The sequence below is a fragment of the Mus caroli genome, unplaced genomic scaffold (genome assembly GCF_978045245.1).
Source record: "Mus caroli unplaced genomic scaffold, Mus_caroli_1 scaffold_10, whole genome shotgun sequence".
Lineage (NCBI taxonomy): Eukaryota > Metazoa > Chordata > Mammalia > Rodentia > Muridae > Mus > Mus caroli.
The window spans coordinates 11886361-11914183 of NW_028227265.1; the positions used below are offsets into that span (position 1 = coordinate 11886361).

The 27823-nt window shown below is 49.2% G+C and overlaps 1 protein-coding gene across 5 annotated transcripts in view; it reads right to left on the minus strand.

The window, feature by feature from the left end:
- Plcg2 (phospholipase C gamma 2) overlaps positions 1 to 27823 on the minus strand; it is a 135295-nt gene that overhangs the window by 70735 nt on the left and 36737 nt on the right. The window contains exons 1-4 of one of the 5 annotated variants that reach the window (XM_021170482.2): positions 13412 to 13448; positions 8682 to 8825; positions 7403 to 7496; positions 6436 to 6483 (exon numbers count right to left, since the gene is read on the minus strand). In XM_021170482.2, the coding sequence (XP_021026141.1) occupies positions 6436 to 6483; positions 7403 to 7496; positions 8682 to 8817 (278 nt within the window). In that variant the 5' untranslated portion in view covers positions 8818 to 8825; positions 13412 to 13448. The other 4 variants (XM_021170480.3, XM_021170479.3, XM_021170477.3 and 1 more) reach the window with 4 other exon arrangements.

Sequence of the window (27823 nt, forward strand, 5' to 3'; positions counted from 1 at the left end):
CCTCCCAGAACTCTCTCCTCACTCACATCTCTAGAAACACACACCTAACGGGAGTACTCCCCAGCAACTGGAGGGAAGGAAGTCAGTAGCTCTTAGCCACACCTGCCTCATAAGATGGAGAGTACCTTACTTACAGGCCCATCCTGTGGCAGGGGGCCCCAGGACCAGGTGACAGGTCCAAGCTAGAAAGCAGATTTGACTCTCTGGATCTTCATTCCAGAGAGCTGATGGGCAGTGTCAGAACTCCACACCCACACCCACCTCCACCCCCACGTCTGATCCCACCCCGGAAGCAAGAGCCAGTCCTGTTGCCTGCACACCCTGTGCCTCTTCATAGTCCCCAGCATCAGCTTCCTGGACACAAATCAGAAACTCAGATCCCATCCTAGGGCTCAACCAGAAACCAGGCTGATCTCTTTTGTGAATGACAACCAAAAACCAACTTCTCCCAAGGGGCAGCTGACACCTGTCTTTCATACAGACATCATCAACCAATCACCATAAAGCCTGGCTGGGTCCTGGGTGCCTTCAAGGTTACACCCATCACCAGAGGAGCCCCTGAAACCTGCCTGCTTAGAAAAAAAAAAGCCCACTCTCACCCATAGCTATTTATAATAAAAGCAACAATAAATATTTAATGTAGAATGTTTTCTGTAAGCCAGGTCCTATCTAGGCACTTTACAGCGTGACCTCACTGAATCCCACAAGCCGGCATCCAGCCAGGATGCAAGATAGAGAGCAACATCAGGGCTCTTTGTAGACAGGGAAACTGAGAAATAATCAATTGTCCCAAATATCATACAAGCAGTGTTGCAGCTTCTCTTTCTGTCTGGCTGTGTCTCCCCCTCCCTCTCTCCCCCTCTCTCCCTATTCCCGTGTGTGTGTGTGTGTGTGTGTGTGGGTGTGTGTGTGTGTGTGTTGGGACAGGCTCTCACCATGTAGTCCTCAGCATCTGAGGGCAAAGATGACAGGTGTGTGCCTCCAAACAGGGTTAACCTCACAAAGCTTTCTAGAGCAGTGCTTATGTTCTCTATTGGTGCTGGTTGGCACACCAGCAGCCAACCCCACACAGCTACTGTGGTGGGTGAACTGGGCCACACACTGTATCTGTCACTGGCCTATGCACTCAGCAACCCCTACATTCACTGTGTAGATCAAGGGCCCTGCTACTTGCAGCTGTTTAGGGACCACTACTTCCCAAGGATTAGCCAAAATGCACATTCTTCAGGGACTGGACCCCCACATTTAAACTGGCAGAGGAGGAGGAAGAGGGCTGCTTCACCATACCCTCAGGAAGTGAGAATTCATTTCCCTTGAGAATTATTTCTCAACCCTGGGCTACATAGTGAAACATTGTCTCAAACGACATTGCTGGGACTGGAGAAGTTACATTGGCTCCTCTTTTCAAAAGACCTGGGGGGAGCCGGGCGTGGTGGCGCACACCTTTAATCCCAGCACTCGGGAGGCAGAGGCAGGTGGATTTCTGAGTTCGAGGCCAGCCTGGTCTACAGAGTGAGTTCCAGGACAGCCAGGGCTATACAGAGAAACCCTGTCTCAAAAAAAAAAAAAAAAAAAAAAAAGACCTGGGGGGGGGGCGCATCTATTCTGCACACCCACCTGGCAGCTCACAGCCGTCTGTAACTCCAGTTCCAGGGAAGCCTACCTGGCCTCCCTTGAGCATCAGATAAACACACAGTGTGCACACATACATGCAAACACATACTTATAAAATAAACCATTTTTTAAAAATCCCATACCTACAATGATGGCCAATGCAACGGAATCTGCACAGGTGTGGCTTGGGTTATCAACCGCATGAAACCTATTTGCATCCAGGAGCTCTCCCACCTGCAGCGCCTCCCCTCCCACATCCCTTGCAGACCCAACAGTCTTCCCTCGTTCCCTGCAGATCTGAACAAGAAAGTCTGTTCTGCTTATGCAAATTCAGTGGTATAACCCAAGGGGCAAGGATGGAGGGAAATCGTGTTGATAAGGATGAGGAAGAAATAAGCCATCTGTGCGCTGCTGAGGGGACCATGTGAGGACGTGACCAGTATGGAAAACAGCACAGGTGTTCCTCAGAACAGTAACCAGTTCCCAGCGATCCAACAGGAAGGGCGGGGCCCCCTGCCGGTGTTTCTACCCGTGTGTGCACCCTGAGTCACAATGGCAGAAGCACAAGAGAGAGCAAACTTTGGAATATTATTCGGCCTCAAAAAAAAAAAAAAAAAAAAAAGTGGTTCTGCTACTCCGCCGTCGGAGGCAGGGGGATCACAAGTCCAAGGCATGCTGCCTAGACAACCATGTGAGACCCTGTCTCTCAAGAGAAAAAGTAAAAAGAAGGCTTTAAGAAGGATGTAGCTCCACGGGATAGTGCTTGCCCTCGGTGGGGATCAGCCCTTTGAGAGCCTTACTCCAAGTGAAATCAGCAAGAGTGTTACGGTTACCTTTAGAGGACCGTTTAGAGGAGGCACTGAAGGCAGTCAAACCAAACGGAACACGGCTCCCAGGACCCCAGGAGGGAGGCATTAGCTTACAGGTGATTCTGCTAGACTCCTCCCAGGGACCTAGCAACAGCTTATGTCATCATCAGAGCCCTCCCCCCTCTTTCCCCACGTGTTCCCAGCCGGGCTCTCCCCTGCCCTCTGCCTTTGTGGCTCTGCTCCAGTCTGCCTGCTTCCACCCCTTTTCTCCAGGTCCCTTCTCCAGGTAGAGACAGAGAAAGACAGAGAAAAAGTAGAAGCCGGCCATGAGCACGTGGAGAGAGAGGGTGGAAGGGGCGAGAGGACGGAGTGGGAGCAAGAAAGTAAGAAGAGAGGACCAAGGGAGCGAGCATCCCCTTTTACAGTGAGTCAGGCATACCTGGCCATTGCCAGGTAACTGTGGGGCTGAGCTTAGACAAAATGCTAACACTCACTCACTCCCCTCCCTTCCCCCAAATAAACCTCCCTTATACCAGGTTTGTCACATGGAGTACCTTGGCATGGGCCCACCAGGAACCCCAACCTACAGCCACACTGTATTTCACAAGGTGGAAGGGGAGAGGGGGGCCTGTGGTGTCATGGTTTAATGATGACCCTGTCCATGAGCTGGAACATGCCGTCCACTCACAAGATGGAACACAGCAACAGCTGCACAATGCTATGAACGCAATTAACCCCACAGAACTGTGCACATAAAATTCTTACAAGGTAAGTGTGACGCTGTAGAAGCCTTACTGTCATTTTAAATTCTTTTTTATTTTTCTTTTTACTTGCAACGTTATTGGCTAGGGTGGGAAACAATGTCTGCACGATAAGCAGAGCCAGCCTACAAAGAGTGGTGTGTTATCCTCAACATGCTGGCTTGCTTCAGGCACATGACCTGATTTCTCTGGGCCTCAGTGTCTTTACATGTAAAATGGGTGCCTCGCCCAGTGGTTGGCTGGGAGCATTTGGTTGGCATGGGATGTGCCTAATCCAGTGGCTGTTGCCAAGCAAGTCCATCACAAAAGCCAGCTGCTACCATTTTGCCCTAGGAGAAGTTAGAAGCTGGACAGAACTTGGGCCAAGGAAAATATCTGGGGTTCGGGCTCCGCCTGAGCTAGGCCAGTCCATTCTTGCCTCTGGCAGCTTCTGTTTTCCTCTGAGAAACGAGCTTAGTCAGAGGCTGTGGGAGACAGGAAAGGGAGGGAAACTGGCCAGGCTGCTCTTTCTGGAGCACTCTGGGGTCAGAGTTCCTTCTGAAGTATCCCTGCAGCCTCCTAGAGAAGGTGAGACTTTCTATTTCTCAGTGCTGACAAGCAGCAGGGCCTGCCTGCTGGGAGGGAGCTGGAAGAGGAGCTGGGTGGAAGGACAGCCAGGGAGCACCTCCAGAAACAGGGAGGGAGCACCTCCAGAAACAGGGAGGGAGCACCTCCAGAAACAGGGAGGGAGCACCTCCAGAAACAGGGAGGGAGCACCTCCAGAAACAGGGAGGGAGCACCTCCAGAAACAGGGAGGGAGCACCTCCAGAAACAGGTTCCCTCTTGGCAGATGGGAAGGTGGGTTTCTAGGCAGGATTTGAAGAATCCATCCCCAGGAAGAAGCAAGCATCCATCTCTGCTCCATATAAGACACGAAAGTGGTGCCGGGCATGGTGGTTCACGCCTTTAATCCCAGCACTTGGGAGGCAGAGGCAGAGGCAGGCGGATTTCTGAGTTTGAGGCCAGCCTGGTCTACAGAGTGAGTTCCAGGACAGCCAGGGCTATACAGAGAAACCCTGTCTCGAAAAACAAAACAAAAGACACAGAAGTGGACAGACAACTCCACCACCATGGAGACAGTGTGACCAGAGTGACCCCTTCTGTCAGCCTGAGCCAGTCTGCTCAGTGAGCACAGCCTCAGAGATGACAACACCCTAAGACCTCAGTGTGTAAAACCCACGACACCCCACTAGCTCAACCCTGGTGGTACACTAAACAAGAGACAGAAATGAACAAGAGAGAGACGGAAATGCCAGACACAGAGTCACCTTTATGATTCAGCGACAAAATGGGCAAGTTGGTGTTGCTTAGTTTTGTCTCAAATACGAAAACCAAAATCAAGGAAAGACAAAGTAGTTACTTAGCTAGTTACTTAGCTAGCTAAGAGTTAGTTAGTTAGTTAGTTAGTTAGTTAATTGAGATAGGGCTTCACATGACCCTAGCTGGTTCCCAACTCTCTCTACAGCAGACAATGATCTTGAACTTCTGACCCTCCTGCTTCAACCTCCTGAGGGCTAGGGCAAAAGTGGTCTGCATCTCCACCCTTGCCAGGATGGAAGTCAAGCCTGCATGCAGGCTAGGCAAGCACTCTACCAGATAAGCTATAGTCCGATCTCAAAATAAACCTTTTTAAACAAAAGGTCCAATGTGAGACAAATGCGAGACAAGGATTATAAAGAGTTAACACCATCCACTGCCAAGTTCTTCATGCAGGGTAGTGTTTGCTTGTTTGCTTGTTTGTTTGTCTATAGGGATCTTTTTTTTTAACATATTTACTTATTTAATTTTATGTGCATGAGTGTTTTGCCTACATATATGTATGTGCTCTACATGTATGCCCGGTACCTGTGGATTTCAGAAGAGGGCATTGGATCCCTTAGAACTGGAGTTACAGATGGTCATGAGCCCACCATATGGGTGCTGAGAATCAAACCTGAATCCCCTGCAAGAGCAAAGATTGCTCTTGCCTGTGGAGCCTTCTCTCCAGCCCCAGGGCGGCTTATATGGCCTGGTTATTAATTAGAGGAAGGAAATAAGAGGCTAATCAGTCACCAACTCAGAAGGAAAGGCAAATTTAAACAAAGGATGCTATGGCCATTCATCCTCCATACCAACAAAGGACAAAGACCCATGCAGCAGTGACAGTGGGCAGGTCAGTGCCCTCAGCGCCACAGCTGGAAGTCACCCCATACACCGGGAGCTGGCATCGGGCAACTAAGGAAGTCCCCGACTCACATGTACAGGGCCCAAGTTCACACTCCAAGGTTGGCTCTCACAAAATTAACATGAAGTCAGAAGCCACTATGTATTTACCAATGGGGAAACAGTTGCTGGGTGAGCACTGCCTTTGCCTAAGGAAAAACCCAAGCTGAGTGTCTATTTAAAAAAACAAAACCAAAAAACAAACAAACAAACAAACAGGCCTGGAGGTACAGGTCTCTCAGCTCAGCTATGCAAGGGCCTGAGGCAGGAAGATTAAAGTTCAAAGCCAGTGAGGGCTACAGAGAGAGTTAGAGGCCAGCCTAGATGATGTAGGGAGATTCTGTCTGAAAACAAAAGGAAGAAGCTAGAGACAGTAGAACTCTTGTCTAGGATCCACCAGTGAAGGGCTGCAGTCATGGCTCAGGGATAGAGTGAATGCCTAGCTTGTAGAAGACCTAAGGTTCAATTCTAAGAACAGAAAGATGGGGTGAAGGGAGAGGGAGGGAGGACGGAAGGAAGGAGGACAAGAGGGAGGACAGAAGGAGGGGGGACAGAAGGAGGGAGGAGAGAGGGAGGGAATTAAACACAAAATCTGACAGAGACCCTGTGTGCTGGCCAACTCCCATCCTCCAGGGACTGTGAAATACACAGAGAGGCACATCATCACATCTTACCCTCATCCCTGCCCAGAGCCACACCACTGTCACTAAACAAAGCTTGCTCCCTCAGGACCAGTCTCTCCCATCATATATTGCAGACACTGCGTCACAATGTTTCCTGCTGGGTTCCCAGGATGTGGTAGGTGTTCCAGCCTTTGTGACAAGGTCCCAGTCCCCATGTCAAATGTCACCTCGGCAGCACGACAGGAGCTTCACTCATTCAGAGGATTGGGTCGCCGTCAACCCCAGAACCTGAGACCCTTTCAACCACAGGGCATGTACTGACCCATCCCACCCCTCAAACAAGCAAGTATCACAGTTCACAGAAAACTGCTGATGGGTCGGTCTTACCTGTTTCTTCGGGTTTGATCTACTGAATAAATCTGTTTTCTCAGCCAACTGCAAAGAGAATGTGAAGCCAAAAAGAGGGGAAGAGTCAGAAAATACTGCAAGTTCAAAGAGCTCTAGGGAATGAGAACAAAGTCCCCAAAAGGAGAAGAGGTCCCCAACATCCTCCACAAGACCACTTGGGAACAAGACTCCATCTGTGGCTGAAGACCCCTGTCTGAACCACAGGGAGCATCCATGAGATCAAGTGAGGCCCCCATAAAGGACAACTCCCCATCACTAATTCCCAACCAGCTGAGAAGAAAGAGTGGTGCATGGTGGGAAGGTGTTGGTTCATTGCGGGAGGGGTAGTGTGGCCCAGCCCTGGGTCCTATGCACACATATCACACTGAAAACAATCCCCAGAAGGCCTTCACATACCAACATGGGGTGGCCACCTCCAAACTCAGCTCCTTTCCACTTTAATCCATCATTAAATCCTTTCAGGAGAAAGCCTTACCCTTCACACATGCGGGCATGCGTAGATCCACACACAGATGACTACACACATGTATACTGAGCACACACACTCCATGTATACACACATGCACTGTGAACATATGCACAGATACACAAATACATACACATCTATACATATGCATATGCCCACATAAATACATGCACGTGAAGGGCATATAGAAGAATGTATATGAACAGATATTCACAGAAAGATTCATGTACACATGAGCATGCACACATACACCAATGGGTGTTTCCATCTCAGCTGAAGTGCCCTCTTCACGCCAAAGGCCAAGGCTCAACACTAGGGAGAAAGGATCTTATGTGGAGCACTGGAGAGTTCTTAGCCACTATCAGGGGCTGCCGCACACAGGGCACTGATGAACTTGGGGGCTTGATGTGCCATTTTCTCCCTTTGCTCTATTCCCAAAGACCCTGGAACAAAGGAGGAGGAGGACAGTGGGTTGCGTACCTCTCAATCATTGTGGGGGTGGATGCACTCATGGCTTCCTGGTGTAGGATCTTCAAGCCAGAGAGCCACTTCACCGCATCCTCCTTCGAGTCCGCTGTAGACAGAATTGGAGAGGGGGTGGTGACCTCTGGGTGACTCTTGTTGTTTCTGCTAGGGGCTGGAATGTGGGACCTTGTGAATAATAGCTCTACCTGAGCTCTAGATGGATATACCATTGAGATGGCCAGAAATCCCATCTCCGGATATGTAAGTTTATACGTTCTCACATGTGTATATATGCATGTACATATGTGAGATGTGTATGCTGTATCATGTGTATAGGCATGTGTGTAGTGTGTACATGTTTGTGCTGTGTGCATATGTGAGTTCTGCATAAGTGTTTTGTATGTACATCCATGCGTGCTATGTGCATGCATCCATGTGTGTGCTGTGCAGAAGCATATGTGATAGTTATATGCATGTACATGTGTTTATTGATATGTGGATTCATCTGTGTGCTTTTGCATGTGTGGTATGTGCATGCATATTGTGCTGTGTGTACATTGTATGTGCTATGGGTATATGTTACATGTTTACTGTGTTCAAGAGTGTGTGTTGCATATGTGTCATGGTCATGCATGCATGTGTTATGCCCATATGTACACACATGAATTGCTGTGTGCAGCCATGCATGTATATACTGTGGGCATACATGTTTGTGCTGTATGAATACATATGAATATATGCTGTGTGTGCACATGCCTATATGTATGTGCTGTGTGTATGTGTGTGCTGTGTGCACGCATGCATGCTTGCATACTATATACATGCATGTGTGTGCATGCATTCATATGTGTTATGTTCATGTATGCCCATGCATATATGTGTGTGCTCTGTGCCTGCATATGTACCCAAGGTCATTCAGATGAGTGTTTGTTGTGCAGCAACCACTGTAGGAAAACAAGTGACATGTTTGTCCAGCAGAGCCTATCTCTCAGTGACCATGTTAACTACCTTCATTCAACTCTCAACTTGAGCCAAGCAGACAGGTAACATACTTCTCACAACGTCCCAAGGAGAAAGCCACATCGCTGTCCCCAGGTCATAGCCAAGCAAACTGCAACTCAGAAAGGTTAAATACCCATGCCCAAAGACACAAGCTACAAAGCAGTAGGGTGGGAACCCAAGACCAGGGTTGCCAGAGCATGCATTAGCAGGCATGAAGTATGATCTCTCTCAGAAGGAGGAGGAGGCGGTAAGGGGTTGGGGGGGAGAGATGTCCAGACAAATGTGCACCCACTTGCCAAACTGAGCGTGCTGAGGACGAACTGGGTGCCGTAGAGGATGGTGAAGCAACATTCTGCCTTGTGACGGACAGCCTTGGCTCGCTCAAAGTCCTTGGAGTTCTTCCCCGGACGGATTTCCTTTATCTCCATGATGTCCACTGAGAGAAAGCACATAAAGCCTATCAGAATCCCCAGTTCCCTGCAGAAGAGGATGGAGTCCTGCCCTGCAGCCTTGGGACCCCAGCACCTCGGTCCTAGAAGACAGCAGTGAGTCCATCTCTGACCAGAGTCCCATCTGAGCTCAGGGTCCAATTCTCCTGAGTGTGGACAGGAAACCAAAAGCCACCAGGCATCTGCCTCCTCCCAGGTGGCCCAGGAGGAACGGTGCTATGGTGTGATCGTTAAATGTGCCCCAACACTCAGGTGTCTGTCAGAAGCTTGAACCCGACACTGAAAACAGCCATCAGAAGTGGAGCCATGAGGAGGTGACTGGATCAGAGTCCAGGCCTTGTTGATGAATTGGTCAACTGACAGGTTTAGAACCTGATGGGTCATTAGGAGTGCTAGACAAGAGGTAGGGTCTGGCCAGAAGGAAATCATTCCTCCATCCTCCTCCCCTCGTTCTACCTACACTCCCCTTCCTGGCCACCATGAGATGGGCACCTGTGCTTCACCACACGTTCCCCTCCTCCATGTGTCACCACAGCCCAGGGACAACTGAGCCAAGTGGCCATGGGCTGAAACCTTCAAAACCAAACAAACATATCTTAGTGGGTTGTCTCTGCTGTGTTGTCACAACAATGAAAAGCTGGTTGACACAAAGGCTTTGGTGATTCCCTACTTCACAGCATCCCCTTCCCAAGATAGACACAGGAAACTAAAGCTTTGTGCTTTGCCAATGGAACTGGTCTTTAGGGATAAGACCCAGACTACTCTATCACAGCAGGAGAGGGAGGGACTGATGCTCACTGGAGACCTCTCTGGGTGTTGCTAGGAGCACCACCCATGCCTGTGACTAATTCTGCTTGTCATCTTCTTTTCCTTTGAGTCCCAACAGCCCCAAATGCCACTTGCTTCAACTGAAACAAGAAAAAAAATGGGGGCACTGAATGGCTGCATTCAGGTGCAAAAGCTGCAAGAACCAGACGACCAGGATGCCCGTTGCAACACAGCATCTTCTCAGCCAAATATGCGTAATATCTTCACCTAAACAAGACCTGCATAATGACGCCACTAGCTGAGATAACCAACATGGATGCGGGAAATGTCACAAGACCCCACCCCCTAGATGAGTTACAGGCAATCAATGACTGCTGAGAGACAACCCGTTTTCTTCAGAGAAGAACCCCCTATGGGTCATCGGGTCTCAAGTGGTTACATGCAATCAACACTAAGCAGACTTAGTAGATTCTAGATAAATAGGTATTGATAAATTGATATAAGAGGTACATATTTGATCTCTGACCCCCCCCCCAAATCCTGGGACACAATTCCTAAAACTCATAGTATCTCCAAACTGATATGTCTTTCCTGTGACCAGGAGCTCTCCTGATAGAGTCTCAGGATGGGAGCTGGTTGACATAATAGCAGGTGATTTCAGGATCTAAACGTTCAGCCCCAACCTTTCAGCAAGACTGAGGTAGCGGTTTGACCGATGGGCAGTGGTTTGATGCACTGTGCTTCCACAATGAAGTTTTTACATGAGCACAATACAAAACTCGGGGCACTTCCCAGCTGTTGAACATACGAAGGTTACTGGAGGATGTAAGCAAGCCAAGTGACATGGGATGGGGCTGAGACAGGACTCTCCGCACATGTCCTGCCCTGGGCATGCATCTCTGCTATCTAGACATCTACCTGCCTTCTCTGTAATAGGTTTTACAGTAAACCAGGGAAGATGATGGGTTCTCTGAGGTCCATGAGCCATTTTAGCAAAGTCCTCAAACCCTAGGAGATGGTTGTCATCATAAATCTGTAGTTGATCAGTAAGAAGCAAAGGATCTGAACCAGTAAAGTGATGGGGCCCCATTGGGATGGATGGCACCCCGGTCTGTGAGATCAGACACACCATCTGCCAAGAACTATCAAAACTGAACAGAATCAGAGGACACCTAGCTGGTGTCCACTGGAGCACTGCTGGCTTGCTTTTATAAGAGAAGGTGGTGATAGAGGCAGAGAAGAAGGAAGAGGGAGAAGAGGAGAAGGAGAAAGAAAAATGAATAGGACAAGCCAGGCAGTAGTGGCTCACACCTTTAATCCCAGCACTTGGGAGGCAGAGGCAGGAGGATGTCTATACATTCAAGGTCAGCCTGGTCTACAGAGTGAGTTCTAGGATCGCCAGGACAACACAGAAAAATCCTGCCGTGAAAAACAAAACAAAACAAAATGAGGAAAGAGAGAATTTTCATAGCACACATACCAGAGAAGGCCGTCCACTTCAAGTGACCCGTGCATTGAGTTGTAAAGCCTCACAAATATGCACGGCCATGGGCACAGCCAATCTCAGAATATTCTGTGACACAGCAAAAAACCTGGACCTTCACTGTCACGCCACCCCACCCCATCCTCTTTCAGTAGCCGCACCAGGAGCAACCACTAAACTTCTCATGACTTCTATGCACTCAACAATTCTGGATATTTCATATACATGGAATCAAGGAACATGGTCTCTGGTCTGGCTTCTTTCCCATGGCATGACCTTTTCAAGGTACACCTGTTGTGCTGAGTAGGACCATCTCAAAGTCTCCCTGTTGCTGGAGCGTGAGTCAGCACTCCATTCATGACTATGGGTGATGCCACCCCCCCTCCCCGAGTACTTGAATTCCTCACTTTCCCTTCCCGTTCATCACCCATAGATGAACACTTGGTTTTGGTGACAAGGCTGCTGTGAAGCATCTCGGGCAAGTGCTATGTTGGATTCTCTTGGGGAGATTGGGGAGATTGAGATCAGACCCTTGGGGATGCTGGGATAGCAAAAGACTTCGAGCCCAGGCCCCACAGATTGAAGGTCACACTTCCCAGGCCTGGAGGCTGCATCACCAAGCCCTTCACATCCGTGACGGACACTTCCGGAGTCTATGGATGAGCAGCAGGTGAAGTCCATGGGTAGCTGAGGTGTTCTCCTCTCTGCTAATCGCCATTCAGTGACCAAGAGCTCCCAGGAAGAGAAAAGGCCCTCTCCATCTATGAGGTTGTGCTGTTAAGACATGACTATCTGCACAGCGGAGATGTTGGTGTGGCATCTCTAGTGACATGCCCAGCAGGAACCCTGTAATAAGCAGGCTCATCCCACAGGTTGATAACCCTACCACCTCAGGCACAGAGCAACATAGGTACCATATGACCTAAGGCTAGGATAAGAACCTAGAGGTGGGTAGACAGACTCCACAGTCCTGGGTTCATCCACCTCACAAGATGCAGGTAGATGTCTAGATAGCAGAGATGGCTGGTGTTCAGGCTGAGGGACTCTGAGCCACCCAGCCTGGGTTTGTCTTGCAACCTCCCCTTCAGCGGGGTAGCTTCAGGTAGTAATTTCACTCTGCCTGCCTCAGTTTCCCCAGATATGAAAGTGATAACATCACTCAGTACTTGTGTGTGTGTGTGTGTGTGTGTGTGTAGTGTTCCCAACTAAGACAGCATCTAATCATCTTCGGGGAGGTGGTTAGCGGGATTGAGATAGGATCTTGATGTGTAACCGACTGGCCTCAAACTCATAAACCTCCTGCCTCAGCCTCCCACACGCTGAGACTACAGGTGTATATCTATACCTAGCAGCTCCTAATGGAGTTTAGACTAAGTATAGAAACTTGTATGTATGTTACCTATCCATTCTTAAGTTCTTTTGGGTGGGGGAGAAAAGGGTTTATTTTGGCTTACACTTCCATATTATTGCTCATCATGGGAAGAGGTCAGGACAGGAACTTAAACAGGGCAGGAACCTGGAGGCACCACCACCAGGCTTACAATCCAATCTTACGGAGTCATTTTCTTTTCTTTCTCTCCCTTTTTTTTATTGGATATTTTCTTTATTTACATTTCAAATGTTATCCCCTTTCCCATCCTCCCTCCCCCTGCTTCTATGAGGGTGTTCCTCCACCCACCCACCCACCACTCCTACCTCCTTGCCCTCAGTTCCCCTACACTGGGGCTTCTATTGAGCCTTCATAGGACCAAGAACCTCTCCTCCCATTGATGCATGACAAAGCCATCCTCTGCAATGTATGCCATTCTTAAATTCTTAACACAATTGAACAACAATACTCAGGAATCATTAAAAATAATGAATATTTTGGATAACATTGGAAATGTAAATGAAGAAAATACCTAATAAAAAATAATAATGAATAAATAATAACACAGTATAGGGACAGCAAGATGGCTCAGTGGGTAAAGGCCAATGACCTGAGTCCAATCCCCAGAACCTGCACAATGGTAGGAGAGAGCTGACTCCTACAAGTTTGTCCTCTGACCTCCAAACCAACACGTTCAGTTCTCGCTCTCTGGATATCCACACTACCGTCCGCCCAAAATGCGCCATCCAGACCTCAGACCTCCTGTAAGGTGTTCAAGTACAGGCACCAACACGACACAAACAGCAAAGGCTTGCTTTGGTCAGCAGCAAGAGAGGAACACGCCCACTGCTCTGCATGGTGAAGAGCATCATGTGTAAAACCTGGTGCCCCCCTCAATGGGGTCCCTTCTGACATCTAATGTTGACGGCTCAAAAGCCTGGTACCACACTAACAGAGCTGAACTTCAGTTACTGCTCAACAGATTACTTCATTCCTGTTTCCATGACAACACAAAGCAGATGACACACAGAAGAACATGGTAACTCAGAATTCTACCAATTCTACCATGAGTGTGTATGTGTGTTATATGACTATGTACATGATTGTGTGTGTACATGGAGGGTTCCCTTGTACGCACTAGTGAGCACAGAGGCCAGAGGTCAACACTGGGTATCTTCCTCTATTGCTTTCCATCTTGCTTTTTAAACGTTTGTTTGTTTGTTTGTTTGGTGTGTGTGTGTGTGTGTGTTTTCACACGAGTGTCTCAGCATACATGTCAAACCTAAGAACAACTTGTGCATGTCAACTCTCTCCTTCTACCCTGTGAGTCCCAGAGATAAAATTCAGGTTGTCGGAATTGGGAGCAAAAACCTTTACCCTCTCAGTCCATCTCTCTAGCCCCCCACTTTACTTTTTAAACTTAACTTTTATTTTACCTGTATGCCTGTGTACCACATGCATGCAGTGCCTGTGAAGGCCAGAAGAGGATGCCCTGAAACTGGAGTTCAGGAAGTTGGGAGTGACCATGTGCATGCCAGGAACCCAACCCAGATCCTCTTTAAAAGAGACCAGTACTCTAACCACTCAACAATCTCCCCCGAAAGCTCGCCAATTCAGCTAGACTGGCGGCCAGTGAGCCCCACGCATCAGTCTGCCTCTGCCCCTCTAGCTCTGTGGTTACAGCTACTTATTCTGTGTTCAGATTCTATGTGAACACTGGGGATCCACACTCCGGTCCACCTGCTTCCCCAGCAAGCACTTCTCGAATGAGCCATCTCCCCACCACCTCTACACCATGTCGCACACACCACACTGGATGGGCGCAGCTGTACAACACCTCACATAAACACCCTAGGGAAGAATAGTTCATTTTGGCTCCCAGTTGCAGGTTTTACTCCCTCATGATGGATATGGGGTGTCAGAGCAGAGTTCAGCCAGGAGAAGGATTTAAGGGAAAGGGACACAGACAGACAGATGGACGGAATGGGTGTGTGGGTAGACAGACAGATGAACAAGAGGCCCAGGCAAGATATAACTCCAAAGGGTATACCCCAGGAACATTCTAGCTAGTTCCTACCTCCTAAAGTTTCTAGAACCTTCCAAAAGAACACCACCAGCTGGGAACCAGGCCTTCAATACATGAGTCTGTGGGGAAGGGCTCTTCCCATCCAAATCCTAACACATCCCCAGCCATTACATCACTACAGCATAAAAAAAGTGGTATTCTTTGAGTAAATGCTCTTTAACTGGGGGGCAGGGTAGGGTGGGGAAGAAGACTAAAAGAGTCTGCTCTGAGTGCTACACAGTGCTTAGGAAACTGGTTGGGATGCCCAGATTAAGTGACAATCCTACAGCCCTTGTGTCATGAATATGACAGAATATATTGCTAGCCCCACAAATGGGCCTTCCTTCACGTTCTCAGAAATGTTTTAGATTCCGGGGCTGGGGAGATGGCTCAATGGGTAATGTGCTTGCTATGCAAGCATGAGGGGCAGAGTTCAGATGCCCAGCACCTACATAAGAGCTGGGTGTGGCCACATGCATCTGTAAGGCTTGCCCTGGGGGATAAAGACAAGTCCTTGGAGTTCATGGGCCAAACGGGACACATACACATATACCTATACACACACATACACATGCACACACACATCACACATACACACACATGCACATACACACACACATATACAACATACTCACACACAGCACACATACACCCACATACACATACACACACATGCACACATACATGCACACACACATCACACATATATACACACATCACACACATGCACACACATGCACACACACATACACACACCACACATACACACACATACATATGCACACACATATACACACACATCACACATACACACATCACACATACACATCACACATACACACATACATATGCACACACACACATCACATATCACACATCACATATCACACATACACACACATGCACATACACACATATACACACAGCACACATACACCCACATACGCATACACACATGCATACACACATCACACATACATACACACATACACATGCATACACACATACACACACCACACATGTACACACACCACACATACACACAAATATATTCAGTTCAGCCAAAGAGAAAGAGCCATATTTGTACATATGTCTGAAACAGCACAAGAAGACAACAGACTCTCCACCCACCCAGCCACCCAGCCACCCCAGTTTCCTGACAACAGATACCACTAATGGGAAGGATATGGGGCAGAATGGTCAGGGGTCATTGTCTGCTGGTGGGGATTTCTGCCTCAGGCACACAGGAAAACAACCACCTGTCTTTGCAGAGCAAGCTAAGAGTAGCTGAGCTCAGACCTTGTCTAATGTGGTGGGGCTCGGTGGCTGGGCTTCCTGCTTGTAGAAGCAAGATAACAGCCACAAACAAGGCCTGGCCTTTGCATGTCCCACCCCTTCCTGGCATCATCTTGGGTCTTCCCCAGATCTAGATACCCTCTGTACCCTGGTTCCTGGAGTTAGCCACCCTTCCACTTCCTGTCCTCCCCACCCTTGTGGTGTATCCCCATCAACACTCCGTCTCGGTCCCTTGCCTTATATCGTCTGCCCTTGGTTGCCCTGCCTGGGATGGGACGTGAGTCTTCATATCCAGCTTTTTACCAGGCATGGTGGCTCACATCTGTTAATCCCAGGAGGCTGAAACAAGAGGATCAGGAGTTCAAAGCCAGCCTGGGCTGCCTGAGACCCTTCCTCAAAAAAACAGAACGAAAGAAAGAAAAATCTTCCAGAAAAATCTTCCTGTCTCCTTGCTTCTCCCTCTCCTGATCTTCAACCTCCAGCAGTGTCCCCTGGGGATGTCCTCCTATCCTTCACACCTAGAGCATGGCTCTCTCTCCCTGTACCTGACCTTAGGTGGCACTGTTTGCCAACAAACTGCATCTTCATATAGCCTCAAGACATAGTCAAGGGGAAAGGCAGACGGAAGGCTAGACAGCTGCACACACGTACACACACATGCTCCCACCTCCTTGCTAAGTCATCATTCATCCACCCATGTAGTCTCAGCACCACAAGGAGCCGGCACGGGGGATGTCAAGATGACGTGACAAACAAGGCTCTGTCCCAGGAGTACTGAGCCTAGAAATATAGAGCATGCCCAGTGTCACCAACGCATATAAATCTACACATATGTACAGGGAAATGAGAGGCCAGTAGGGCCCGGTACCTACAGGGGAGAAGCCTGTTCTGAGTGGACATGTGTTTGTCTGGCCCAGGTCTTGAAGATGGGCTCAGGTAGGGAAGAGAGAGCAAAGCCCATGAGCACATCCTGGAGTCCAAAGACCCAGGTTCAAACCCCAGCTCTGCTTTCTACTGTTATGGCCTAGTCATCACCCCACCTCAGTTCTGCATGGATGGAGACCTTATTCCACTGCTCTGTGAACCGAAGGAAACAAACTATAGCCCCAAGAAGTCTCTGTCAAAGTTACATCAGCTACCTCTTAACAGTCCCTTCTGCTGCTTTTACTTTATATGACAAGAACAAGGGCCAAGAGCTCAGCCAGAGACCCTGGTGAAAGAAACTAAAAATGCCAGGCTGTTCCACATGCAACTGCATGTGACCAGAGACCAGAGACCAACCTAGCCCACAGCAGCCTGAGTAGCCTAAAGACTTGGAAGCATCCAGAAGACCTAGGCTTGAAGCCCCACTCTTTCCTGGCTGGGGGACCCAAGGTGGGCCACTCTCTTCTGGTTTAGCTGCCATTGTTCCATGGATATAAATACCATGCAGAGCCAGGTATGGCCTTCTGAACAAAGCCTAAGATATTAAAATTTGCTTGGGAGCTGGGCATATAGATCAGTGGGTAAAATGTTTGTCATGCAGGCATGAGGGCTCAAGTGCAATCCCACAGAGTGCACATTTGAAAAAAAAATCTTAGTATGGTGATGCATGTAATCCCAGCCCTGAGGAGGTGGAGACAGAAGACTCCATGAGGCTCACTGGACACTCAAGGTTGTTCTCTGACCGCCACGGGCAAGAGTACATATGTGTGAATGCATGAGTGTACACACTCATGCACACACACACACACACCTTAGCACTAAGGATGGAGAGGAAAGACTTTTCTTACTGTCTTGGTGAGAAAGTGACCCTGCAGTTCTAGAGACTGTACTAAGAGCCAACAGGAGAGAGCATTCATGCCTCCTGCTTCCACCGAAAGAGAGTACGCTGGCAATCACAAGCACACACTGGTAGCTGTTTGCTGAATGTTTTGTGTTCCTGCAGAGATGTTAGTCCCTGGGTGGGTGTGAGGTCGCCCAAGCCCCAACCATCCCACCTTCTGCCGCAGACACTCTCTGTCAAGGGAGAGGCAAGGATACTTTCTGATAATGAACCTGGAACGGTCAGGTCAGGTTCAGCTCAGCCTCCTAGTCCTTTTCTGGTTCTATTAACCCCGAAACAGGCACCTGCCCTGCTTGCCTCCCTGCCACTGAGGGAGGAACTGGCTACAGGCCACCTGTGAGCACCCAAGAGTGCTGGAGACAGGGTGAGCAAACCACCAAAGAACAAGGCCATAGTTCTAAACCCTCTCTCCAGGCAGCTCACCAAGCCCAATCGCCCAGAATCTGGGCACACTGTAGTAGGTATCTTCTGAGCTGAGGTTGTAGTTCAGCTGTCAGGATGCCTGCCTAGCATGCACCAGGCCCTGTGTTCAGTACCAGCTCACCATAAACTGGGCATAATGATGTCCATCTGGAATCTAGGCATTGGGAGGTCTAGGCGGGAAAATCAGAAGTTCCAGGTCATCCTTGGCTACATCCATGGTAAGTTTGAGGCCAGCCTGGGCTACGTGATACTCTATCCCTCCTTGCCTTCCCCCCATTTTTTTTTTCAGCTCAATTGTTTGCAAGTTCAGGGAGGAAGATGAGCTTTAGTCTCTGGCCACCAAAAAAAAAAAAAAAAAAAAAAAAAACAGCATGTAATCCTTTCAAGTTCAATGCTACAGTGGCCCTTATATTTGACCCATTCTCCTCCTGCTGGAAACTAAGTTAGAATAATCCCCCACACACACACCTTTTGCTGTGTCTTCCTGTAATGTATCTTAATACTCACACACACAGAAAATACATACCTTATACCTCTAAGTTGCGAAATCAGTCTTCCTTCCTATGTAAGATTATAGAGAGGGTGGCCATTTAAAATGAGTACTAGGTGTCACACTGAACGTGCAGTGTATGTCTAGAAATCACACAGTCAGGGACTGGGAGGTGGCACCATTGGCGAAGTGGTTGCTGTGCAATCAGGACCTGAGTACAATCCCTAGACTCCACATAACAATCTCTGCTACAGTGGCATATGCTTGTCATCGCAGCACAGGGGAGGCAGAGACAGGCAGATCCCTGGGGCTCACTGGCCAGACAGCCTCATTTGGTCAGTCCTGGACCAGTGGGAGCCCTTGTCTCAAAAAGAAAACAAGGGACCTGGGACCTAAGGAATAATGGGAGAATAACCCGAGCTTTTCAACCCCCCCCTCAATCCCTCTCTCTCTTCCTCCCCCCACCCGATCCCCTTTCTCTGGCACTCACACCCACTGATACAAATAACTGTTAGTACAATGCAGAAAAGACTTGCTACCTTATATAAAGAACACTTAATATTTAATGTGCTTTGCTACCGTTTATCATAACCATCACATTAAGCCCTCAGTACACAAAATCTATGTCTAGATTCCTGCCCATGAAGGACCAGCCGATTTCTTTGTCTTGGTCTGGGCGCTTGTTTTCTTTGTTGTGTTTGGCTTCCGCACCTGGGCTTGAACACTCTTTCTCCAACTGCAATAGAGCTTTGTGATAAGCAATGGCTGCACACAGTTGATACTATGTAGCTAATATTTTCCTCAAGTTGCCTTTTTTTTTAACTGTAGCAGATCAGTTCTGAGGATGTTTTCGTAACTCTGACAGAGACGAAACAAGAACCATTCAGCAAGCAGCGTAAGAATGATCAAATAGTCATATAGTCATAGTCAAATATCTTCAGTGGAAATGAGACCAGATTAAATTCTACCCAGAAGCAACTGTCAGCTTGCTACTGAGTTTTAAAGCGTAGTAAGAAACAAACTGCCCAGAGGATGAAGCCAAAGTCGCTGTGTAAGACCTATCAATGGAAATAGAGGTCAGAGCAAGGTCTGGGTTAGGGGAGGTAGTCACAGGGATACAGGGGATAACTCTCCATCTATGCTACCCTTATATCAGCAAGGGCCTTTCAAAAGACTAGCATTTCAGAAGGTAACAGCAGTCTGTATGGCTAAGGACAAAAAGTACCTTATTTCGACACACTATCCAGTACCTCCCTGGGGATACAAACTTCTACATGTGCAGTGAAACTGAACAGCCACCAGGACCTGGCTTCCATCCCCAGAAACCAAGCACAGGGCTGTATATCATTACCCTGGCACCCGGCAGGAGAGACAGGTAGGTCCTGCCAGCCAGCCCAGCCAGGTCAGCAAGCACCAGATCCAGTAGGAGACCCAGTCTCAAAAACTAAGGTACAGGGACTGGAGATGTGGCTAAGAGGTTAAAAGCTCGTTGCTCTTGCAGAGGACCTGGGTTTGGTTCCCAGGACCCACGGGGAGCTTCACAACTATCTATGACTTTAGAACTATTCCAGGGAAATCTGATGCTCTCTTCTGGCCTCCAAGGGTATTGCATGCACACAGTCCTTTTAAATGCATACAAACAAAATACCCATATACATGCATCATGATAAATACTTAAAAGAAAATAATTAATATAATGATAAATCTTTAAAAGAAAGTAAGTTGGAAGCCAGGCGTGGTGGCACTGGCCTTTAATCCCAGCACTCAGGAGGCAGAGGCAGGCGGATTTCTGAGTTCGAGGCCAGCCTGGTCTACAAAATGAGTTCCAGGACAGCCAGGGCTATACAGAGAGACCCTGTCTCGGAAAAAAAAAAAAAAAAAAAGTTGTTGAGTGATACAGAAAGACACTTGATTTTGACCTCTGGCCTACACATGCATGTATGCATGCATGCATGCATGCATGCACACACCTCTGGCCTACACATGCACACATGCACGCACAGAAGTCAAATGAGTCCTCCTCCCTCCACTGGTGATGTCTCTGTTCCTAAAGCTGACTCCGCCCTCCACCCTTTCAGGACCACACTATTTCCAGCCAGGCCAGAAATAGATGGTGCTCTTGCAGCCTCCTGATAAGCAGGGTACTGGAACCCAGAGGAAGTGCCTGCAGGAGGCCCAGAGCTGGCTTGGCACTGGGTGTTCTTTGGTGAAGGCCACTGCTTCTGAAATCAGCTGGGAATCCAGTTGTGATCGGCACCAGGAAGGCTGGGCATGCAGAGCTATCACAGAAGTGGGAAGTTGGGGTCCCAATCTCAAAGGCAGCCCTTCCACAGACCTCAGCCAACCAGTGGTCCTACGCAAGCATATGCATGTGTGTACAGTTTGCGGGACACGGTCTTTCTGGACACTGTGTTCTTTATAGGAAAGGAAAGATTCCTAGACCACTGACTCCTGGCTCTGCTTTTACCGCTGTGCAGAGAGCTTCCTGCAGCTTTGCCTCCCCTGGAAAGTACCACACCTTATCCTCCTTCCCAGGACCTCCTGGTGCCAGAAAAATACCAACCGGGATAAAGGGGAAGGAGCCCTCATTTAGTCAGCTCTGGCACACTCAGGACCACACAGTAGGGTTTCAGTCACTTGTGTCCATCTATAAGGCTACAGTATCATCATTGCAGCACACGTGGGGAAACTAAGGCATCGAGTTACTGACTTGCCCTAAGCCATACCAGTCAAGCCAGGATTTGAACCTGAGTGATCTAACTCCAAATTATGTTACTGGGTTGGTTGGTTGGTTGGTTGGTTGGTTGGTTGTTGGTTTTTTCAATGCTAGGAATTGAACTCAGGGTTTCACATAAGCTAGGTAAGTACTCTACCCCTGAGCCATATCCCCAGCCCCAAAGTCAGGATTCTTTGTTAACTGCTAGCCAGAAAAAAAGGAAGTTAGAAGAAGCCAAGACCCAAAAGTCCTCTCCCCTGAAGCTGGTCACTACTGCTCACATCCAGAGTGTCTTGGCTCCAGAAGTTGAAACAGGCCTGTGGTATACACACACACACACACACACACACACACCACATGGGACAGTGCACATAGGCTGTGTGCACACATGCACACAGGGGACATGGTTCCTTGGAATAGAGTTGGCTCTAGGATCTGGGGACTCAGAATCCAGGCCCACCTCCCTCACTCTGTAACGTCAATGCAGTTGTACTGTCTCTCTGAATCTCAGACCCACATCATGTGGACAGTGAGAGCCACCTCAGCAACTGAAAGTCAGACCCCAGGGTGTGAAAACCTGAATAACAGGGGTTCAGAGTAAAGATGGCTCTAGCCTTGGCCTTTGTCACCTAGAGACGACGTGCTGGAGACGACGGATAAATGGATAATACTAAAGGTTGCATTGCATTCTGCTCCCCACCCCACCCCCAAAATATGTGTAAGTCCCAATCCCCAGGACTGACAAAATGCAATCTTCTTTAGAAATAGGGTCCTTGAGGATAGAGCCAATTTAAGATGGGGCCAAGCTGGAGTAGGCTGAAGAAGAACCAGAGCCCAGAGCATCTTTGTAAGAAGAGAGAAGACTGATGTCATCACATCTGGACATGTGCCTGGAATCTCAGCACTCAGCGGGCTGAGCAGGAGGATCAACATTTCCAGGACAGCCTGGGCTACATGGGAAGTTCCAAGCCAGCCTAGGATACATTGTAAGACATGGCAAGAGACAGCATCTCTAAGAAACAAGCACTGAAGTGTAACTCAGGAGCAGAATGCTTTCCCAATACATGCCAAGCCCTGGATTCAATCCTCAGTATTAAAGGGAAGAAAAAGAGGGAAATTTGGGCAAAGGCCCACACAGAGGGAAGAGGACCATTTACTGACAGAAGCAGAGATATGAGGGAATCTGACACACCAAGTGCGACCTGAGGTGAGCAGGAGGTAAGAGCAGAGCTTCCCCAGGCCTTCAGGGGACCACAGGCCTGCCAGCACCTCCAGGTCAGCTGCCTTCCCTCCAGCATAAGAGAATGACAGTTCCAGAGGATGCGCTGGATACCTTTTTATTATTGATAGCTGTTACTCCGTTATCTGGGGCCGCTCTGGCTCTCAGCAACCCTATGACAAAGTCATTATGACACTCATTTGCAGATGTGAAAACTCAGCCTCAGAGCAGATGAGAAGTTGATCCAAGGTCACCCAGTCCAAGATAGAGCCAACACCCAGAATGAGGAGGAGGAGATGGCGCCGTGAAGCCAGGCTTCCTCTACCCCGTTCTGCTGAGAAGGGCAGCATCCTGCAGGCCAGCGGGAGCAAGGCAACTTTCTCTCTGTGCCCACAGGGTCAAATATCTCAGCTCTGGAGAGCAGAATGATGCAAAGACGCAGAAGCCCCACGCAAAGACTTCCTCCTTGCTATCGAACAGAAATCAGAGTCAGCTACTAACCAAAGCAACCAACACACGCCTCAGGTCATCATCAGGGAGGCCATGGGCTGTCAGGGGGGGGGGGGCGTGTGAAAGGACAGCCTCCTCCAAAATACACATGTGAAATTACCTTGGAAACAATTACGTGCATGCCCATAGATTAGCATCACTGCCTACTTAGGTCAAAGAAGTTTCTCTGTGCGATGGGCAGCGGTTACTGCAGAGACCCTTAGCCGGTCAGGTGCTGAGAAAAAGGAGTTCAGCCTCACATGAGAGCCTACATCATTCTGTCCAAGGCTCAGGAAACATCAAGGGAGTGGAGACGAAGGAAGGTGAGAGCCAGAGGAAGGTTTGGAGTGCTGTGAACTGCTGTCTTCGAGCATGAGATGGATGTTGTACGACATCCGTGATTACCTGCATAGGATTGGGCCCCGACAACAGTCCATCATGGAGGGGGCGGGACTCACATTGCCACACCCCTCACCGAAGACCTATAAGCAGGCAGCAGTTGCTGAGAAAGAGTGAGACTTTTTTTTTCCCTTTTCTGTTCTTTTCTTTTCTTTCCTTACCCCCACCCCCCGCCCCGCACAGGCTTTGTTAAGAAACCTAACCTGGATGCCCTGGAACTCAAGGTGTAGACCAGGCTGGCCTTAAACCAAGAGATCAGCCTGCCCCTGACTCCAGGTAGCTGGAATTAAAGGCGTGAGCCATCACTGCCCAGCTAAGAGACATTTTCTTTAATGGTGTAGCCACTGGTAAGGTGTTTATGCTTGTCGACCCTGTAACTAACCCTAACTAAACCCACTAGTCACGCTCACAATAAAAAGATTTGAGAATAGGCTGGAGCAGGTGGGAAGCGGACCACTGGGGGAGTGGGGGGGGGGGCGCAAGAGAAGACAATGGGAGTGAATATTATTTTTTTTAAAAAGCAGTAAATTCATGTATGAACATGTCATAATGTGTTATGCATTAATTTTTGGCGATGATAGATATATGCCAATAAAAAATACTTTAGTGCTGAGCAGTGGTGGCACACGCCTTTAATCCCAGCACTTGGGAGTCAGAGGCAGGCAGATTTCTGAGTTTGAGGCCAGCCTGGTCTACAGAGTGAGTTCCAGGACAGCCAGGACTACACAGAAAAACCCTGTCTTGAGAAACCAAAAAATAAATAAATAAATAAATAAATAAATATGTAAAAAATAGTAATTCTTTAGAAAAAAAGATTCTCAGAAAGGACAGGTGGGCCTTGGTCCCCAAGAGTTCCCCTCCAGGAAAAATTTCCTGCCTTCCTCAGACTTCACCATACTCTTCCCCCCCCCCCCCGAGCACTCTTGCAAGAAACCACAGCCCCGAGACCCCAGACGTAGTTATTCAGGGTTCCCATCCCTTAGGCCCAGGCCAAGGCCTTTCTACAGAGTCCCTCCTGCCTCTCTGAGCTGTGAAACTCTTCATTGTTTCCTTTTTGCAGAAAAGGAAACTGGCTTGAACAGGTTAGGGAAGCTCTGCCCAAGCCCTGCTGCTGGTCCAGAGCAGGGCTCAGCTCCTAAGCCAAGACACTCACACCCACGGATGGGTGGCCATTCCATCAGCAGCTCCGTAGACACAGAGCACTGCCAAGGTCAAGTTCCAGCTAGAAACATCTGACTTGGACAGAGAACAGACAGGGCTTCCTTGAGGTAGAGGCCTAGCTCCAGCCTGACCAGCCGCTTCATCTTCCCACCAACTCCTGAGAAGAGCCACCCTCAGAAGGTGCAGCCAGGGCCACCTGGTTGAGGTTTGATGCCAAAGCGATCAGGGTGATAATTAGTGTCTCAAAGTGTAAGGCCCTCAGAAGATAAGGTGAGCAAGGCGGGTCTCCCACTCCTCTTGTTTTCCAGGAAACTCCCACAAGGCCTTCTCCAAACACCCTGGGGTGGTGAGTGACAGGGTTAGAGCAACTGCAGCCAGGTCACTCTAGCTCAGGAACCTTAGGCTGACAACACCCCACAAAGAGAAGAGGGTGCAGATGAGGTGTGGGCGGGGGATGGGGGTGGTCTCTGGGAGATTATTCCAGAGCCCTACACCTAAGCCTCGGCCTATGTAGTGGCTCCCTGGGATTGAAAACCTTGGGGAGCACAGATGTTACTCTGTGTGTGTGTGTGTGTGTGTGTGTGTGTGTGTGTGTGTGTGTGTGTGATGCACTAGTTAGTGTGGGTACCTGCACGTATGTGCTGTATGTACTACTTAGTGTGTGTGTGGGGGGGGGTGCGCACGCACACATGTAGGTCTTGAGTGAACCAGTTAGTGTGGCTGTGTGCATGTGTGTGTTCAGGTGATTTTTGCACACGTGTGGAGGTCCAAGGTTGGCATCAGAGGTCTTCCTCTAACACTCCTTACCTTTATTGTTTGAGACAGGGTCACTTACCAAACCTGAAGCTCTTCAGTTTGGCTCGGCTGGCTGGCCAATAGGCCCTGCCCCTTCAGCACTGGTCAAACCTCTACAGGCAGCTTTTCCCATAGGCACTGGGGACCCACACTCAGGTCGCTGTACAGTAGGCACCTTATGTACTGACCTACCTCCTCAGAACCTCTCGTTCTTTAAAGACCTGATTTTCCCACAGTTCCTTAGAGCCCGTCTGGGTCCCTGAACCCTAAATGCAACCCTTGGTTTGGTATCACTTCCTTCAGGATGAGGGAGAAGACAGCTCTAGAGGCACCAGCTCCGCAAGACAGCCCAAGCGGGATCGAGTGCCCCACACGAAAGCCTTGCTCCGACAGCCACCTCTGTGCATCTCCTCTTCCTTTCACAGACTTCCTCTTTCCTGCTTCTTGCTCCCTCTTTACTATAACCACTCAAGATGACCCATGGGTGACCATCAGGGCCCATCACCAGACTGCACACACAAGGGACCATCAAACTCCTTCTGGCCCGCTTATCCCGTTCTCTGCCTCATCCTTGGCTTTGCAGGAAGCGTGGTCATGTGACAGTGAGGCATTGGGCCAGCTCTGTATCAGACTCCCGGAAGTTTAATTGAGGTGGCATTAGGCCTGGGAATGTACCTCAGTTGATAGTGTATTTGCACAGCATGCTCAAGGTCCTGGCTTTGATCCCCAGGACTGTCGAACCTGGGCATGGCACTGCATGCCTGTCATCCCGGCACTCAGGAGGTGGAGATCTGAAGTTCGAAACCATCCTCAAGTAGATAACAAGGTCTCTGCTAGCTTGGGCTGTATGAGACCCTGACTCTGACATAACAAATAGATAAATGTAAACTGTGTTCAAAAAGAAACAGAGGCGATACACTACACTGCTATGGAACTGGGAATTGTTTCCAGAAGGTAGAAGCTATGTGAGGTCGTGACTGGGAGAGGGTCTCTGGTCATGTCCACCGCCTAGCTCCACAGCGTAATAGCGGGAATTCCTGGCCAAGCACTCATGGTTAGTGAATGGTTCTCAAGCACCAGCTTCTTTGCCTATCATGATATCACAACCAGCCCATTCCTCAGAGGAGAAGACTGAGGCTCTAGCATGACTCCCCTCCCCTCCCCTTGCCCCCACTCCAAGCTCAAGCTAAGGACTGGCACCCAGTGGGATCCTACAGGACAACTGCCTGCAGAAATGGCTCTGCTAGGGGACAGAGCAGGGCCCCGGGCCAGCCTCACTCTTGCAAATGAGTCCTCCTCACTGCTGTGGTTAGCAGGCCAGCCCTTCATTTCCCCACCAGGCTCAGCGTTTTGCAAACCAACCCTTAGGGTGGGCAGGGTAATCTCCTGGCAGTTCCCCCGCTGCAGCCAGTGGGGAGATGAGCAGTTGCTTCCCTCTCAGAAAGGCAGCACGGGGCCAGAAGCAGAGCCTGGGTCCTGAACCTCCTCCAGCCCAGGTAGACGTGGCAGCCTGAGCTCCCCATTAACGGAAACAGAAATTTAATTTGCTCCGTGGCCAGATCTACAACTGGCCTCCCCTCCCCGCAGCCGTGTCCAGGGCCCCAGCTTGGGGTCCCTAGCCTGCTGTGTCACCAACACCACTTGTCACCCCTCTGACCTCCACTTCCTGCTGGTAAGGTGAAAAAAAAACATACACAAGGGGACCTGAGGGTTTAAAGAAATAAGTTCATATTCAAGAGCTTAACAAGTGCCTGGCAAAAGCCCACACTCAAGCTGCTGTCAATCAAAAGTTCTCGTGGTCAATGACAGTGTCAGACCCAGGTGCCTACCAGGCATTGTTCTGGAAGACAGGCAATCAAGCAGGGGACAAGACAGATCCTCCTCGGTAAATTAGTAAGTACAACGTTTGGCAGCGATAAGTACCATAAGACTTAACCAAAGCAGAGTGAGGCATGATGGGACGGGACGGGAGGGATGCTCTCTGAGTGATCAGGGAGGTCTCCCTCAGGAAGTGACATGGAAGCTGACATCTAAGAAAGGTTACCCTAGGAGCCGCAGGTCTCAGCTCAGTGGGTAAGGCACTGGCCATGCAAGCATGAGGGCCTGCACTCAGAACCCATGTCAAAGCATGAGATAGGATCAGACATCAGCGTCACCAGCCCCGGGGGAGGAAGGGAAAATGGAGGACTCTTGGGGCTTAATGGCCAGCTGGGCCAGCCAGAACAGGAAACTCCAGGTTCCAGGAGACTGTCTCAGAGAACAAGGAAAGGAAGCAGGAGAGAGAGAGACAGGTACTGTCAACCTCTGAGATCTACACGCACATGCATGAGCGAGCACACCACACATGTGCGTTACACTGCAGCATGTGCACGCGCACACACACACACAAAGAGAGGCTTGAGATGACTCAGCAGTTAAGAACAGTTACTGGTGTGTGTGGCAGGGGTGGGGTAGAGGGGGGTGCAGGGGAACGGACCTGGGTTTAGT